This window comes from Argopecten irradians, chromosome 15, assembly GCF_041381155.1.
Source record: "Argopecten irradians isolate NY chromosome 15, Ai_NY, whole genome shotgun sequence".
Taxonomy (NCBI): Eukaryota; Metazoa; Mollusca; class Bivalvia; order Pectinida; family Pectinidae; genus Argopecten; species Argopecten irradians.
In genome coordinates, this window is record NC_091148.1 from 21544374 (window position 1) to 21564094 (window position 19721).

General features: G+C 37.0%; 1 protein-coding gene across 1 annotated transcript; it reads right to left on the reverse strand.

Annotated features, from left to right (window-relative positions):
- Positions 1-6300: 6300 nt before the first annotated feature.
- LOC138309851 (glutathione S-transferase A-like) lies at positions 6301-18746 on the reverse strand. Its single transcript, XM_069251093.1, has 6 exons — positions 18496-18746; positions 13146-13211; positions 12419-12499; positions 11323-11403; positions 7786-7866; positions 6301-7105 (listed from the first exon to the last, which is right to left on the reverse strand). Exons 1-6 carry the CDS (start codon positions 18667-18669, stop codon positions 6881-6883), a joined length of 708 nt encoding a protein of 235 aa, XP_069107194.1. The 5' UTR covers positions 18670-18746; the 3' UTR covers positions 6301-6880.
- Positions 18747-19721: the final 975 nt, after the last annotated feature.

Here is a 19721-nt window from a genome sequence, read left to right on the forward strand (position 1 = left end):
CAAAAATTGGTGGACTAAAACTGGAAGTGGGTGAAATACATTGTAAACAATTGACGTGGCCGATATTAGACCTCGAAATTTCGACATTTTATAAAAGTAAAAGACACGGTTTTAAACGACTAAAAATGGGTTCAATAATTCGAGCAAATACACGAAGCGTTACTCAGGTAAGACACGTGTTCTCAGCCATTCCCAAACAAATACACGAAACGTTATTGAGTTAAGACACGTGTCCTCAGCCATTCCCAAACAAATACACGAAGCTTTACTGAGGTTAAACATGTGTCCTCAGCTATTTCCACACAAACACACGAAGCGTTACTGAGGTAAGACACATGTCCTCAGCCATTCACACACAAATACACGAAGCATTACTGAGGTAAGACACGTGTCCTCAGCCATTCCCACACAAACACACGAAGCGTTACTGTGTTAAGACACCTTTCCTCAGCCATTCCCACACAAATACACGAAGCGTTACTGTGTTAAGACACGTGTCCTCAGCCATTCCCACACAAATACACGAAGCGTTACTGAGTTAAGACACGTGTCCTCAGCCATTCCCACACAAATACACGAAGCGTTACTGAGTTAAGACACGTGTCCTTAGCCATTCCACACACAAAAACACTTAGCCATTCCAACACAAATACACGAAGCGTTACTGAGTTAAGACACGTGTCCTCAGCCATTCACACACAAACTGTAAACTAACTTATTTTAGCGTGCGATAGTTTTTTCTCGTATTTTGCGGAAAATAGGAAATCGGGAAAATTAATCGCCGCGAAGAGTCCAGATCGTGATATTAAATCGACGTAAATACGAAATTCGGCGAAAAAACGCTAAATTAAATCATCGTGAATACAATCTGATTAAAATACAGATCCTAATATTATCACTACGTTGGATAAGAGGATCTGAGAACATCCCATTAGGGGTCACGTCAAGATGACCTTTTGAAATGGCCAATCAAATTGGCACTGCCAGAATCTTGACTGGGGACGAGATAGTTTGAAAAAGCTGTCCAAATTATTTTCGTGTATGTAGTCATCTCGCCCGAAGTGCACAACAAAGCTAATTGTATATGTATACTGGGACGAAAAGACGTTTTCAATTGATGTTGTAAGGTGTAGAAACTGCATTTGCTTTAAAATACACGTGGTATAAAGGTCATCTGGACGTGACCCCTTATGGGATATTGTCAGATCCTCTATTGAACGGGGTGGTTATAAGGATCTGTGTTTTAATCAGATTGTCGTGAATACGCCTTTCGGCAGAAAACGTGAAATTAAATCGTCATGAATACGTCATTCCGTAGAAAAACGTGAAATTATATCGTCGTAAAAACGCAATGAAAGGGCAATGCAGAAATTAAGGATCTTATCTTTTCTCTTCTTCCTAACTGACTTTATGTTTCCTAATGTCTCCCTTGGCACCGCCTCACCTTTGGCCTTGAGGTGAGCGTTCGCTCCTGTGAGGAAGGCTCTGGGTTCTGTCCCCTGGCCGAGACACACCAAAGTCTATAAAAGTGGTAATTTCTGCTCCTGCTAAGCGCTCAGCATACAGAGAGTGGAACGACTGGTTCGCCCGTTGTCAGTATATGTTACCGGGTGGGGTGTGTTGCTTGGTGTCTTCAGCGGTTGCTTCAGTGATATAGCACTATAAAAAGGGCAACAGTCCCACGATACAAGAAGACACAACATGAATATACCGCAGTCTCCCAAAACACGCACCTCGCACAACATACACGCAACACGCAGCATGCATGGGAGGCCGTCCTTACATGACCATAGCTGTTATAAAGACGTTAATTAATCAAACAAACAAAAACGCAATCCGACAGAAAAACGTGAAATTAAATCGTCGTGAATGCGCAGTCGGCAGAAAAACGTGAAATTAAATCGTCATGAATACGCCATTATCTGTCAATCGACTGGAAATTAGATATTTTTTATGAATTTATTATTTGATATGGGTGTAACGTTAGGTGGTTCACGCTATACCACATACGTGTTATTCTTATTACACGGTGTCTTCTGTATATAAAACTGCGAGAATCGAGAGTGTGTTACGTTGTTGCAGTAAGCATGACGGGTGACAATACGAGTAATACAAGTATGAATTATGTTCGATATATTGTAAATAATTGTTGTCGGTAGGAAATTGTGTAATACCTCAATCTAGTAGATCGTTTGTGAATCATCTCTGCATGTGTTGCCTTTGTGAGTCGTAATATATTGTTGTTAGTCATTTTAATCAACTGGTATCAATACTGATTGTAGACACAAACATACTTTTTGCCGGTAGTGGCCTCTGCGCATGTCACTACCGGATGTCGTCATTACATCTTTAGTAGCCAATCAGATGACGGTCCCGGCACGTGGATATTTCGGGACATGTCCCGTAGCTTTCGGGACATTTGTATTGAAACGCCAGTCACGACCCAGCAGTCGATGAGAGTAGCAGGAATTGTATAGGACTCGGAACCGTTGACCAGGTTCGGGCGTGACTCATTCTCTATTTCTCCTAGGGAACAATACTTGTTACGTAATATATTTATACCGGTACGGTAGGTTATTTATAGTCGGGAGTTCCCCTAAATTACGTATTGTTTACATTTACTATCAGGAAAGAAAGATAGCGCACGTCATTATCGTTATCTAACTTATTACAGTATATTATTGTAGGTGTATCTAGTAGAAAATACATTGTAATGAGTATTACGTCGGAGAGAACATTGTGGCCTGTTGTAGACAAAGTGTATCACGAACTCATACTCTGTTTATCTATTTGCATTATTAATAATTTCAATTAACTGTTTATCTGGCATTTGTTTTATTATTGAGTGGTACAAAAACAACAAGGACATAGTCATTCAGATCCCCCGCCAATGGAGATATCAAAGCTGAAGTAAGTTTGATTGTGGAGACTTATGTGTATGAAAAAAAAACAGGAAAAAGGAAGTTGAGCTAAAGAAGGATGGAGTATAATTCAAGTAGAGCGGGGCTGCAATTGTTGAATCAGGTATACAGCCTTGACATTTATATTAGACTATATACACAAAGATGGGTGGAGTTTTGCAAAGTAACATTTACCATTTACAATGATATTTTCAGCAATGTTTCCATGGTAACGGAAAAAGTGCAAAAAATGAAAAAAACTTTAAAAATAGCAAAAGGTACTACTAGACCATAAAAAGTAATGTGTCTATGACGGGAGTTCCCCTAAATTACTGTATTGTTTACAGTTATGCTCCGGAAAAAAGATACACGTCATTATCGTTATCTAACTTATTACATTTGTATATTATTGTAGGTGTATCTAGTAGAAAATACATTGTAATGAGTATTACGTGGGAGAGAACATTGTGGCCTGTTGTAGACAAAGTGTATCACGAACTCATACTCTGTTTATCTATTTGCATTATTAATAATTTCAATTAACTGTTTATCTGGCATTTGTTATATTATTGAGTGGTACAAAAACAACAAGGACATAGTCATTCAGATCCCCCGCCAATGGAGATATCAAAGCTGAAGTAAGTTTGATTGTGGAGACTTATGTGTATGAAAAAAAAACAGGAAAAAGGAAGTTGAGCTAAAGAAGGATGGAGTATAATTCAAGTAGAGCGGGGCTGCAATTGTTGAATCAGGTATACAGCCTTGACATTTATATTAGACTATATACACAAAGATGGGTGGAGTTTTGCAAAGTAACATTTACCATTTACAATGATATTTTCAGCAATGTTTCCATGGTAACGGAAAAAGTGCAAAAAATGAAAACCTAAAAATAGCAAAAGGTACTACTAGACCATAAAAAGAATGTGTCTATGACGTTTCGTGGAAATATCTCTGCTGGTTTTAGAGTTATGCTCCGGAAATGAACCTGCTACAAAAATATGATATTTTCAGCAATGTTTCTATGGTTACAGAAAAGCACAAAAAGTGAAAACCTAAAAATAGCAAAAGGCACTACTAGACCATAAGAACAATGTGTCTATGAAGTTTCATGGAAATATCTCTGCTGGTTTTAGAGTTGTGCTCCGGAAACGATTCTTACACAAAAATCTGCCATTTTCAGCAATGTTTCCAGGGTTACAGAAAAAAAGTGCAAAAAGTGAAAACCTTAAAATAGCAAAAGGCACTACTAGACCATAAGACCAATGTGTGTATGAAGTTTCGTGGAAATATCTCTACTGGTTTTAGAGTTATGCTCCGGAAACCATTCGTACTGACAGACGGACGGAACCCATTTGTATATATATCCCCCGCCAACTTCGTTGGGCGGGGGATAATTAAAAAAAACTTTGAGGGCCTTGTGACCAAATGCTGAAGAAATCTATACTCCATGTATCAGGAGTAGACCAGTAACACTTAGCAGTGTAGCTGCAATATTGTAGCTCAAAAGACTTTGACAGAAAATGGTGTCGTCTTTAGAGCTACAATTGGTGCCTATTACTGCTAATGGAGCAAAGTAATGATTATGCAAATCATTATAAAACGTTTGTTTGCATTTTTATCGTACTTGTTTGATATCGCTTACACACTAGGCAATAAAACTGAACCACATAAAATATCAAATTCTCATCGAGGCATTATTATTTTTACATAATACATATGAAGGTCTTTCTGAAGGGAATTTATACGGCAAGTCCACAAATTGTGAAATTGACGTCATGTGAGCGGTACGGTAGATATTAAGAATAGTAGTTATGTTTGTTTTGGACAAAAATAATATGTAAATGCACGTATATGCATAAAATAATTGGAAACCTACAAAAAAGTATAGAAAACTATGCCCGAGTGCTTTTCGGAGGCAATGGTCCACTACGACACATAGGGACCAATTCGTACTGGCCGAAAGGTATAGTACGCCGGGTACGTATATTCGTTCTATTACAAGTGGTCTGTTACCAAGACCAGATACATGTGAAGTCTATCGAAAAACAGACCCGATCACGTTACATGGGTATGAAATCTGGGGATTTTGTAACATCAATGTTTTAGAACGTCTACATCTTAAATTTTCAAACATCGTTAATTGAAAACCTCCACACCTAATTTATAGTATATGGAGAATTGGGAAGAACCCATTACATATAAATATTAAAGTGCGCATGGTTAGCTACTAGGCCAAATTGATACTATCAGATAACAATAAACTCAGTGACAAACTGTACTGATATCCATAAACTATAATACACCATGGTCGCATTGTATACAAATTATTTTTGAAGAATGCAATTTATTATATGTTATTGAAAATAAAGAATTTTGTAGCGTAAAATGGTTAAAAAGTATAGTTTTCAATACACTTAAAATTTATTAGTTTGTAATTGAAAAAGTGATGTTTTCACAAACTCATCAAGAGACCAACTACAGAATTTATAAACACGACCTAATATTAGAACAGTATCGACAAGATCTCCCTCCACTACTAACTCACTTGTTTTGTAAATGGTAGATCGAACAACAACCCTCTAGAAAATAGAACATGAAATCTCAGTATTCAGAACGAAATTGGAGATAAATTTCTTTGTTTATTCAATTGTAGTGACCGTCAACTATTATTTGCAAAAATCGTTACTATAATAAAAGACCTAGCGCTTTTAATTCTATACTCTTTTTAATTTTTTATTTGATGACGAATTAGTTTCACGTGTAAGATTCATCCAACAGATAGTTATTCCCTTGTTTATCAATTGTCTATGTATAAATGTATGTCTTGCCCGGATATAATTCCTAAACCTCTGTTTTCATTGCAACCTAATTACACGGTTTGACGCATAGCCATTATTTTAGATGATCTAATTTAGAAATTTGCAATGATGATCCTGTATAGTTTTTATCGTTTTGGAGTCTATTTATTTTCGGGTATTCTAAATTGCCCATGAATGATATTTTAAGATGCTCCACCGCTGATAAATGGGATTTTTTTACTATCAAAACAGGAACAGACTATTTAGTATTTTTCTTCATTTTACAAAAGTTACTTACTTTACATCATTACCACCATTGAAAAGTTTGAGCTTCTAATTTTACTTTAAGTTAAAAACATATGATTAATTGCATTCCGAAAAAATTCCGTGTCGCTATATCCTATATGGAATACTGATTGCGCATGCACCAGAGGCAAAATAAATTATCTTATTATATTTTTTGTGTTAATTAGACATATATATATACACGATTAAACACCCATTATTGTTCAAATCATGAATACCATTTATACTCTGTCGGCGGTGGAGCATCTTTAAACATAAACTGATTTATATCACTGTAGTATCATCACAAAACATTTTTCGGGACATAATATTTTATTATCATATATAATTGAAGGAAAGTGTGTTAATATATCATGAAGAATAAGTGGATTATTTTGTCCGTTTATATTATGGCTCGCAGACGAAGAAAAACACACATCGAGCAAAAGAGAGAAAAACGCGCCAATCACTGCCTCAAAGTCCCTTTAGGCACCAATCACTGCCTCAAAGTCCCTTTAGGCACCAATCACTGCCTCAGAGTTCCTTTAGGCACCGATCACTGCCTCAAAGTCCCTTTAGGCACCAATCACTGCATCAGAGTTCCTTTAGGCACCAATCACTGCCTCAGAGTTCCTTTAGGCACCGATCACTGCCTCAAAGTCGCTTTAGGCACCGATCACTGCCTCAGAGTTCCTTTAGGCACCAATCACTGCCTCAAAGTCCCTTTAGGCACCAATCACTGCCTCAGAGTTCCTTTAGGCACCAATCACTGCCTCAAAGTCCCTTTAGGCACCAATCACTGCCTCAAAGTCCCTTTAGGCACCGATCACTGCCTCAAAGTCCCTTTAGGCACCAATCACTGCCTCAGAGTTCCTTTAGGCACCGATCACTGCCTCAAATTGTCTTTAGGAGCTGTTTCTCTGGTTCCAGTTCTGATTCCTTCCAGTGCGGCGGCCATGCAGCCTGAACGCTCTTTCGTTGTGACAGTTTTTCGCAGTAGACCTTGAGCGATGGATAATTGTCGAGTGTGCTGCCGAACCTTTTTGCGGATACAACATAGCTGAATAGTACAATGTCAGCCAGAGTGAAATCTTTTCCGCAGATATATTCGCCACCGGACTGGAAAAAAACGTGCAAGGAAGATTTCAAACAAAATGTTAATTACTTCAAGTCAAAAATTTCATGATTTTTTAAAGTAATATGTGTCATAACTGGGCGAAAAATATGACATGTATCTTCTTTAGTAACATTTTGATGAATTAAGCTTTGGAAATTATCAAAATGTTCATACAAATTATGCATGATGCTTTATATGCATTTGCAACAACACATTCTACGCAATGTAATAGTTTGATGTTTATGCTTCATGTATGTATTGATGACAACCTATTAATTTTTTTAATTACTAAGATCACTATAAAAGCTGTGTATCACAACTTGGAATCTTTGTTTGTGTAAATATCTAATTTTAGGTTCTTCAAACAAAAACGAAAACGGATGCATACTAATGTAATTCTAAAAATTTTGGTAACTTTTGTTGGTAAATAAAATATTGAAGACTTATTTTGAGTATGAATAATCTTGCAGATATATAGTTTTGGGTAAAGTTACTTTAATGAAAACATGTATCAATAAAGTTACTCTTAACAGTTTCTCAGTCCCTGACAAATCTTTAAAGCTGTGTAGATATTAATACGTTTGGTATACCGTACTGGGTATTTTACAATAATGTCAGAAGTGTTTTTCTGTATCAGAACAAATCGTAGGTTAAGTAGTGTTCGAATCTTGCCGTCCGTTACCTCTTTTAGTTTCTTCTCCCATCGACCCATTTCTGTTCTGGCTTCGTCATGTGCTTCCTTAAGTTTTTTCTCGTATTCATCCTGAAAATCGAAGAGTACCATACATGTACTGTAGATAAACTAACTATCGTGATGACCTAAACCAAAGTGTAACGTACATGTACTGTAAACAAACTTAGTATCTGATGACCTAAACCAAAGTGTAACGTACATGTACTGTAAACAAATTAACTATCGTGATGACCTAAACCAAAGTGTAACATACATGTACTGTAAACAAACTATCGTGATGACCTAAACCAAAGTGTAAATATACATGTACTGTAAACAAACTATCGTGATGACCTAAACCAAAGTGTAACATACATGTACTGTAAACAAATATCGTGATGACCTAAACCAAAGTGTAACATACATGTACTGTAAACAAACTATCGTGATGACCTAAACCAAAGTGTAACATACATGTACTGTAAACAAAACTATCGTGATGACCTAAACCAAAGTGTAACATACATGTACTGTAAAACTAAACTATCGTGATGACCTAAACCAAAGTGTAACATACATGTACTGTAAACAAACTATCGTGATGACCTAAACCAAAGTGTAACGTACATGTACTGTAAACAAATTAACTATCGTGATGACCTAAACCAAAGTGTAACATACATGTACTGTAAACAAACTATCGTGATGACCTAAACCAAAGTGTAACATACATGTACTGTAAACAAACTATCATGATGACCTAAACCAAAGTGTAACATACATGTACTGTAAACAAACTATCGTGATGACCTAAACCAAAGTGTAACATACATGTACTGTAAACAAACTAACTATCGTGATGACCTAAACCAAAGTGTAACATACATGTACTGTAAACAAACTATCGTGATGACCTAAACCAAAGTGTAACATACATGTACTGTAAACAAACTATCGTGATGACCTAAACCAAAGTGTAACATACATGTACTGTAAACAAACTATCGTGATGACCTAAACCAAAGTGTAACATACATGTACTGTAAACAAACTAACTATCGTGATGACCTAAACCAAAGTGTAACATACATGTACTGTAAACAAACTAACTATCGTGATGACCTAAACCAAAGTGTAACGTACATGTACTGTAAACAAACTATCGTGATGACCTAAACCAAAGTGTAACATACATGTACTGTAAACAAACTAACTATCGTGATGACCTAAACCAAAGTTGTAACATACATGTACTGTAAACAAACTAACTATCGTGATGACCTAAACCAAAGTGTAACATACATGTACTGTAAACAAACTAACTATCGTGATGACCTAAACCAAAGTGTAACATACATGTACTGTAAAAAACTAACTATCGTGATGACCTAAACCAAAGTGTAACATACATGTACTGTAAACAAACTAACTATCGTGATGACCTAAACCAAAGTGTAACATACATGTACTGTAAACAAACTAACTATCGTGATGACCTAAACCAAAGTGTAACATACATGTACTGTAAACAAACTATCGTGATGACCTAAACCAAAGTGTAACATACATGTACTGTAAACAAACTAACTATCGTGATGACCTAAACCAAAGTGTAACATACATGTACTGTAAACAAAACTATCGTGATGACCTAAACCAAAGTGTAACTGATGACTAACCAAGAAATAATGTACTGTAAACAAACTAACTATCGTGTGACCTAAACCAAAGTGTAACATACATGTACTGTAAACAAACTATCGTGATGACCTAAACCAAAGTGTAACATACATGTACTGTAAACAAACTATCGTGATGACCTAAACCAAAGTGTAACATACATGTACTGTAAACAAACTAACTATCGTGATGACCTAAACCAAAGTGTAACATACATGTACTGTAAACAAACTATCGTGATGACCTAAACCAAAGTGTAACATACATGTACTGTAAACAAACTATCGTGATGACCTAAACCAAAGTGTAACATACATGTACTGTAAACAAACTATCGTGATGACCTAAACCAAAGTGTAACATACATGTACTGTAAACAAACTAACTATCGTGATGACCTAAACCAAAGTGTAACATACATGTACTGTAAACAAAAACTATCGTGATGACCTAAACCAAAGTGTAACATACATGTACTGTAAACAAACTATCGTGATGACCTAAACCAAAGTGTAACATACATGTACTGTAAACAAACTATCGTGATGACCTAAACCAAAGTGTAACATACATGTACTGAAAACAAACTATCGTGATGACCTAAACCAAAGTGTAAATACATGTACTGTAAAAAACTAATGACCCAAAGTGTAACATACATGTACTGTAAACAAACTAACTATCGTGATGACCTAAACCAAAGTGTAACATACATGTACTGTAAACAAACTACTATCGTGATGACCTAAACCAAAGTGTAACATACATGTACTGTAAACAAACTATCGTGATGACCTAAACCAAAGTGTAACATACATGTACTGAACAAACAAACTATCGTGATGACCTAAACCAAAGTGTAACATACATGTACTGTAAACAAACTACTATCGTGATGACCTAAACCAAAGTGTAACATACATGTACTGTAAACAAAACTATCGTGATGACCTAAACCAAAGTGTAACATACATGTACTGTAAACAAACTATCGTGATGACCTAAACCAAAGTGTAACATACATGTACTGTAAACAAACTATCGTGATGACCTAAACCAAAGTGTAACATACATGTACTGTAAACAAACTATCGTGATGACCTAAACCAAAGTGTAACATACATGTACTGTAAACAAACTATCGTGATGACCTAAACCAAAGTGTAACATACACTGTAAAAACAAACTAACGTGATGACCTAAACCAAAGTGTAACATACATGTACTGTAAACAAACTAACTATCGTGATGACCTAAACCAAAGTGTAACATACATGTACTGTAAACAAACTAAGTATCGTGATGACCTAAACCAAAGTGTAACATACATGTATGTAAACAAAACTATCGTGATGACCTAAACCAAAGTGTAACATACTGTACTGTACTGTAAACAAACTAACTATCGTGATGACCTAAACCAAAGTGTAACATACATGTACTGTAAACAAAACAACTATGTATCGTGATGACCTAAACCAAAGTGTAACGTACATGTACTGTAAACGAACTATCGTGATGTCCTAAACCAAAGTGTAACATACATGTACTGTAAACAAACTAACTGTCGTTGTTGACTATCAGTGCACTAGACGGCAAAACCGCGAAATGCATCTTCACTATGAACAAAGATTATGAAGGTTATCTAGCATTAATTTGGTATTGTAACCTTATCACAGGCCATCAATATACATTTTCCTATATTATTATTGTTTTTACGAAACTTTCATTTTTTTTTGTTTCGGAAAGGTAGTGGGCGTTTAAAGAGTTACCCGGAAAACCATCTTTAAAGTGTTTGTTGATCACCGACGATATTTTCAGTAGTCGGTGACGAATGTTGGTGGCCACTGACAAAGGACGACTTACCCCATTTCTCTTGTCAACTGGAGTCATCCAGACAAAATATATACACTTCAACAGAAGCTTCATTTGCAGGTTTTCATTAGCCTGTAAGAAAGCAAATGGTCACATATCTTAAACAAATAAATACGCTGTCAATTTTTGGCGCTTTAGTATCAAACACCAAATAAATATGACCACATTAAAAAAATCACAATTTACGGTATCCATTTTAGACTGTTCAGTACTTGTTGGCATAAAATAAGGGCTAATTAAGGGACAAAGTAAGAAGAAGTAGGGCTGATTTAGGGATAAAATTAGACATTTAGAAACTAGATTACATTAATTTGATACATTATTAGAGATGAGGTGGCCCGATACCAAACGTTGTCGGTTTATTCTACGTTTTGATATAGTAGTGCGCTCTGGCCCTAAACCAGACATCTATCTGTGATAATGTTTAAGTCTGGTGTCAGGGCCGGAGTATCTCGTGCTAGGAACTGGACTGTTACATAGGTATCAAAACAATTATTATACTGTAGAGAGTGGGGAACTGGACTGTTTCATAGGCATCAAAACAATTATTCAATACACATGTCCCTGGCGTGGAACAGACTGAGAAACATATGGGTCTTAACGTGTTTAACTAGTAATAATTTGTATGTCTATATATCAATTCTTTGGCATACTTGAACATAAATAAGTTGCTAATATTCAGACTGTGTTACTAATGAGTTGTATATTGTCGCGTTGCTTGTAAATTTTGGCAAAATAAGCAACAAAAATGTGCATTTCAGTTTAGCAAGTCAATACTCTTGGTACATATTTCTGTCACCACATTAACATGCTATTATGTTAACAAGTGTTTATAGCATAAGCAAAGAGCGCTTATTTGTGCACATCTAACCTTGTCATGTAAATGGCAATTAAGAATCATATCATGCAAAGATATTGCATTGTAAGTATTTAGATTCTAAAAATCTTTTCATTGGTAGCTTTTGGTGGAAATTGATGAGAATGAAAATTACAGCAAATATAATTTCTGAAGCAGTAAAAAACATAGTTTTACTGCTTCAGAATATAACTTTAAAATCACCAAAGAAAAACATCTCAGTGTATTTACCTCAATTGCTGTCTGTATAACCTTAGCGAACTGTGCAGGGTCGTCGGGTAACAGTTTGGTGCCCTGATTGGGGTACGCTTTCTACAATGAAAATACGTTTACCATGCTAGATTACAAACTTTTTCAAACAAATGAATTGTAAGAAAATTCTACGCATGAACACAAACATTAATGTGAGATGTGAGAGTCTCTAGACAGAACAAGAATCATGATCACTTTGGTGCTTTGAGCGTACGTCTAAGCAAAGGTTTGTTCTTTGTTCATAAATTAATATCAATTTCATTTTTTGTGTATAGGAAACGTAAATCTATAAAGTAAAATATTTATGTAATTCTTTTGGATATTCGGAGAATGTTAAAATTCTCAACAACAACCAAATACCCGCAAAGTTCTCACATCGGGTCAGATTTAAAAACAAAAAGGTCATCAAATAAAAAACGGTTTTTCAATTAGTCAAATTAAATTAATACCTGATACGTTTGTTAATGTAAAGACACATTTCATATTTTCATTCACTGTTTGTGGAAAGTACCTGATGCGTACTTTACATATATTCTATATAGTTTTTGCATCGTACATATGATTGAAATTAGAAATAAAGAAATGTCGATATAATAACCATAACGAAAAAAGACTTAAACATGACATTTTTGAAAGCAGACATACATAGTGAACGAATCTCACTTTCTTTGCGGATACCAATATCCGGTGTACGGAAAAAACTTACATCCAGGTACAAACAGATCGCCATCGATTCGTTTACAATAGTGTCTCCATCTTTAAACGTTGGTACCTATGTATAAATAAAACAGTTGGGTGTAACATTTGAAGTTCAACATTTTGTTAAGTAAACAGAAAGGTATGAGAAGTCGTGAGTGGAGTCCATGTAGCTGCAATGTTGCAACTCAATGGACATGCTTGTATATTTACATTCTGAGTGTTTCGTCACTATATGAATCAATCAACTGACGTAAAAAAACATTTGCCTATGAAAACACTATGAATTCATTATGAATACAACGATTCTCGTGCGTCGATCAGGTGATTTCAAACAATGCGCCAGTTTCATATCAATAGAAAATAGTCCCCCACAATATTTTGATGTAAAATCTTTAATGTGTTTCTTGATATAGAATCAACTATGTTTTACTGTTATAAGTCAATCAAATATCATTTTCACTATATTTCTTGTTTATCGTCTGTCATTTGCAAAAATAGGTCGGCCGGAAGGCGAAAGCTGTTCCATTAATCTCGTTTCTCGTCGTGTATGGATGACATAATTTCAAATATAATATAAAAACCCATTCAATAATTTTTATTTCCATAAATTATTGTAATGTAAATATATGGATTGAATGTAATTTTCTTATTTTCATTGCGGCTATGAATAGCAGAAGCAATCTACATATCCCGTGGAGTGCGTTAGCTATCTACATATCCCGTGGAGTGCGTTAGCTATCTACATATCCCGTGGAGCGCGTTAGCTATCTACATATCCCGTGGAGCGCGTTAGCTATCTACATATCCCGTGGAGTGCGTTAGCTATCTACATATCCCGTGGAGCGCGTTAGCTATCTACATATCCTGTGGAGCGCGTTAGCTATCTACATATCCCGTGGAGCGCGTTAGCTATCTACATATCCCGAGTAGCGCGTTAGCTATCTACATATCCCGTGGAGTGCGTTAGCTATCTACATATCCCGTGGAGTGAGTTAGCTATCTACATATCCCGTGGAGTGCGTTTGCTATCTACATATCCCGTGGAGTGCGTTAGCTATCTTCATATCCCGTGGAGCGCGTTAGCTATCTAGATATCCCGTGGAGCGTGTTAGCTATCTACATATCCCGTGGAGTGCGTTAGCTATCTTCATATTCCGTGGAGCGCGTTAGCTATCTACATATCCCGTTGAGTGCGTTAGCTATCTACATATTCCGTGGAGTGCGTTAGCTATCTACATATCCCGTGGAGCGCGTTAGCTATCTACATATCCCGTGGAGTGCGTTAGCTATCTACATATCCCGTGGAGTGCGTTAGCTATCTACATATCCCGTGGAGCGCGTTAGCTATCTACATATCCTGTGGAGCGCGTTAGCTATCTACATATCCCGTGGAGCGCGTTAGCTATCTACATATCCCGTGGAGTGCGTTAGCTATCTACATATCCCGAGTAGCGCGTTAGCTATCTACATATCCTGTGGAGCGCGTTAGCTATCTACATATCCCGTGGAGCGCGTTAGCTATCTACATATCCCGTGGAGTGCGTTAGCTATCTACATATCCCGTGGAGCGCGTTAGCTATCTACATATCCCGTGGAGCGCGTTAGCTATCTACATATCCCGTGGAGCGCGTTAGCTATCTACATATCCCGTGGAGTGTGTTAGCTATCTACATATCCCGTGGAGTGCGTTAGCTATCTACATATCCCGTGGAGTGTGTTAGCTATCTACATATCCCGTGGAGCGCGTTAGCTATCTACATATCCCGTGGAGTGTGTTAGCTATCTACATATCCTGTGGAGTGAGTTAGCTATCTACATATCCCGTGGAGTGCGTTAGCTATCTACATATCCCGTGGAGCGCGTTAGCTATCTACATATCCCGTGGAGCGTGTTAGCTATCTACATATCCCGTGGAGTGCGTTAGCTATCTTTATATCCGTGGAGCGCGTTAGCTATCTACATATCCCGTGGAGTGCGTTAGCTATCTACATATCCCGTGGAGTGCGTTAGCTATCTACATATCCCGTGGAGCGCGTTAGCTATCTACATATCCTGTGGAGTGAGTTAGCTATCTACATATCCCGTGGAGTGCGTTAGCTATCTACATATCCCGTGGAGCGCGTTAGCTATCTACATATCCCGTGGAGCGCGTTAGCTATCTACATATCCCGTGGAGTGCGTTAGCTATCTACATATCCCGTGGAGTGCGTTAGCTATCTACATATCCCGAGTAGCGCGTTAGCTATCTACATATCCCGTGGAGTGCGTTAGCTATCTACATATCCCGTGGAGCGCGTTAGCTATCTACATATCCTGTGGAGCGCGTTAGCTATCTACATATCCTGTGGAGTGTGTTAGCTATCTACATATCCCGTGGAGCGCGTTAGCTATCTACATATCCCGTGGAGCGCGTTAGCTATCTACATATCCCGTGGAGTGCGTTAGCTATCTACATATCCCGAGTAGCGCGTTAGCTATCTACATATCCTGTGGAGCGCGTTAGCTATCTACATATCCCGTGGAGTGCGTCTTCATATCCGTGGAGTGCGTTAGTATCTACATATCCCGTGGAGCGCGTTAGCTATCTACATAATCCGTGGAGCGCATTAGCTATTTACATATCCCATGGAGTGTGTTAGCTATCTACATATCCCATGGAGTGCGTTAGCTATCTACATATCCCGTGGAGTGCGTTAGCTATCTACATATCCCGTGGAGTGTGTTAGCTATCTACATACCCCGTGATGCGCGTTAGCTATCTACATATCCCATGGAGTGTGTTAGCTATCTATTAACCCGTGGAGTGTGTTAGATATCTACATATCCTGTGGAGTGAGTTAGCTATCTACATATCCTGTGGAGTGCGTTAGCTATCTACATATCCCGTGGAGCGCATTAGCTATTTACATATCCCATGGAGTGTGTTAGCTATCTACATATCACGTGGAGCGCGTTAGCTATCTACATATCCCGTGGAGTGCGTTAGCTATCTACATATCCTGTGGAGTGAGTTAGCTATCTACATATCCTGTGGAGTGAGTTAGCTATCTACATATTCTGTGGAGTGTGTTAGCTATCTACATATCCCGTGGAGCGCGTTAGCTATCTACATATCCCGTGGAGTGCGTTAGCTATCTACATATCCTGTGGAGTGAGTTAGCTATCTACATACCCCGTGGAGTGCGTTAGCTATCTGCGTATCCTGTGGAGCGCATTAGCTATCTACATATCCTGTGGAGTGTGTTAGCTATCTACATATCCTGTGGAGTGCGTTAGCTATCTACATATCCCGTGGAGTGCGTTAGCTATCTACATATCCTGTGGAGTGAGTTAGCTATCTACATATCCCGTGGAGTGCGTTAGCTATCTGCGTATCCTGTGGAGCGCATTAGCTATCTACATATCCCGTGGAGTGCGTTAGCTATCTACACATCCCGTGGAGCACGTTAGCTATCTACATATCCCGTGGAGCGCGTTAGCTATCTACATATCTTCCGAGTAGCGCTAACGCATTCAAGCACTATGTGGATGATGGTGTCGGCCGGGAAGTATAGTACAAATGTAAGTTCGAGCATGGGGAACACTCGGATCTTGATTACTCTTTCGATACCGAAACAAATCATAGAAATTGCATTCAAATTGCAATAATCAGTTTTTATTTGTTTTCATACTATGTCCGACTTTCTGATTGGCAGATCTTTTTTCTTCATATACTATGAAGAAAAATTCCGAGAATGGCGCGTAAACCCGACATTATCATAACGTCACAATAGAGACGTCGATGTTGCGTATTGATTTCTAAAAAATAATTCATCGGAATATCAAAAGAATCCTACGTTTAAACGTATTTTATATTATCAAATAGTCTGAAAAATTAATTATAAGTATTGATGGAACTATTTTTAACTTCGTCGGGTTATGAAATAAATTTTGTTTGCAAACTTTTGTGAGAATCCGCTACGGCGATCCACACAGTTTGCACAAACAAAATTTCGTCCATAACCCGATGAAATTAAAAAAATAGTGACAATTTGGTGACACTCCCGTATAAGCGGGATAGTCCTGCATTTTTCAACAGTCCTGCATTTGAGGGGTCATTTAATTACCCATATGCAGGATTCTGTGAAATGAAATTGATAGTTCTTTTACGTCAAAAAGGCGTTATAATTTTTACATGACAACATCACTAATACAACTTTCCACATTATTACTCAAAAGAAAACAAATTTCATTATTTAAATATTTTTTAAAAATTAACAAGCAAAATCATCTCTATTGCTTACTTAGCTGCAATATTGTAGCTCAAAAGACTTTTAGACAGATAATGATGTCGTCTTTAGAGCTACAATTGGTGCCTATTACTGCTAATGGAGCAAAGCAATGGTTATGCAAACCATTATTAAAACGTTTGCATGCATTTTATCTTATTTGTTTTATATCGCTTACCTACTAGACAATAAAACTGAACCGTATAAAATATCAAATTCTCAGCTAGACATTATTTTTCACATATACATATGAAGGCCTTTCTGAAGAGAATTTATACCGGAAGTCTTCAAATTATGAATTTGACGTCATATGAGCGGTACGGTAGATATTTAGAATGGTAGTTATGTTTGTTTAGGATAACAACATTATGTAAATGCTTGATAACGCATAAATTAATCGGAAACCTACAACAAAGTATAGAAAATTGTGCCCGAGTGATTTTCGGAGGCGCTGCTCCACTACGACACATTTCGTACCCGGCCGAAAGGTATAGTAGGCCGGGTACGTGCTTACTATAGGGGTAAAAATATAACACATGTAAAACTCAATCATTCATGACATTTGCACTAAAAAATTTCTCTGATGACTATATATACACTGTAGTCGATGGTGAGCACCTTTATTGTCACTTTATGACAAAGTGATAGAATTCAATAGTTCATACACAAAAACATAGTCTTCAATCAGTTATATGGCTATCTGAAAATTATGACGCTTTTTTTAAATAATTAAAACAACTTTATCCATTTTCATTTCACATAATCCCGCATTTGCGTAACAAAATTATCCTTCAAATACAGGAATGTTATTCAAATGCAGGACTATCCTGCATAAACTAACCAATATTGAGGTATATACTCTATAGTTTGCATATAATACGCAAGTTAGTGGTTTGATAATCATGCGCAAAGAGAGATAACTCTTACAAATAACCATATTTATTTGGACAGGTAATTAAAATACATGGGTATATGTTTTTTTTCTTTTTGTTTTGTTTTGTGTGTGGATTTATCTATATACTGTACATACTTATTTGGTGCAAAACCAAATGATATTGAAATAATCACATAATAAGGAGTCTGACTTACCTGGCCTCTGGGATTCAGTGCTACAACATCGTCGCCTTTATGTTGCTTTTCTGAAAAACTTATTAGCTTCATATCCACATCGCTTTCAGTAAATCCTTTCTCAAAAAGTGCAATCATTGCCCTCACGCAGGGCCCACTACCAGACCCCCAAAACAATTTCATCTGTTTCCCCATGGTTGAAAAATTACTGAATGGACGCTATACAGGTGTTCGTGCTTGTTTTTACATATATCGGCCAAGTGCGTTATATATATTCAACCGGTGTCAGGTGAAATTTAACCCGTGATTTTTGTTCTGGTTAGGAACAAAAAGTTATTCACTGCAATTCGGAAGACAAAAGTTAATAGATGACGTTCGAATTATTCAGGCATGATAAAATAGATAGTTCATTTTATGTTATCTGTACAAAATTGAAATAAGGATTAGATACGAACTTACGCATTTCGAACTTGGCAGAAATCCAAATTTCCACATTGGGATTCATTTTAGAATTCTAGTACACATGTACTTTATTGTTTACAAACGGAACCTGATGATATGCAGAATTTCGTTGTACATAAAAAAAAATTAATTATAAGAACCGCCATTAACAGTTCTATTCAAAGCAGTGGCCATTCCAAAGCAGTGGCCATTCCAAAGCAAAGCAGTGGCCATTCCAAAGCAGTGGCCATTCCAAAGCAGTGGCTATTCCTGAGGGGGCGGGGGGTTAATTAGGGCTTTGTGCGCAACAAATCCCATGGGTCCGACGGAGGATACTCCGCAGCTTTCTTCTACCTCCTAGCCTTGCTGTTAAGACATATATATATATAATTGAAATTGTCAAATACCATATCGGTTTAATGTGTTCAATTTCCTGTAAAACAATTCAAAATATTAATTGCAATACAATATCCTGTAGTAGACAACACCGAAATGCATAATGATTGTATTGATTTTGCAGGCAATCATAGTAACTATACACAGTAGGTCTACATACAGTTAAGAATCGATTTTCAGATTATTTCATTTCTGTATACAACAGAAACGAAATGATATGAAAATGTCAAACAAAATTCTCTTCGACCGAAGTTGATAATTGTTTTCTTTGTGGAAAAATTCATATGTGTGTTATTTGTGTTATACAAAAGCTATTTTTAGAGACTATTTTTCGGATATTTTTTCTTCTTTGTTTGTCGACCTGTCACGCTAGTTAACGTCAGAACCAATGAAAAGGTAGACATTATGAG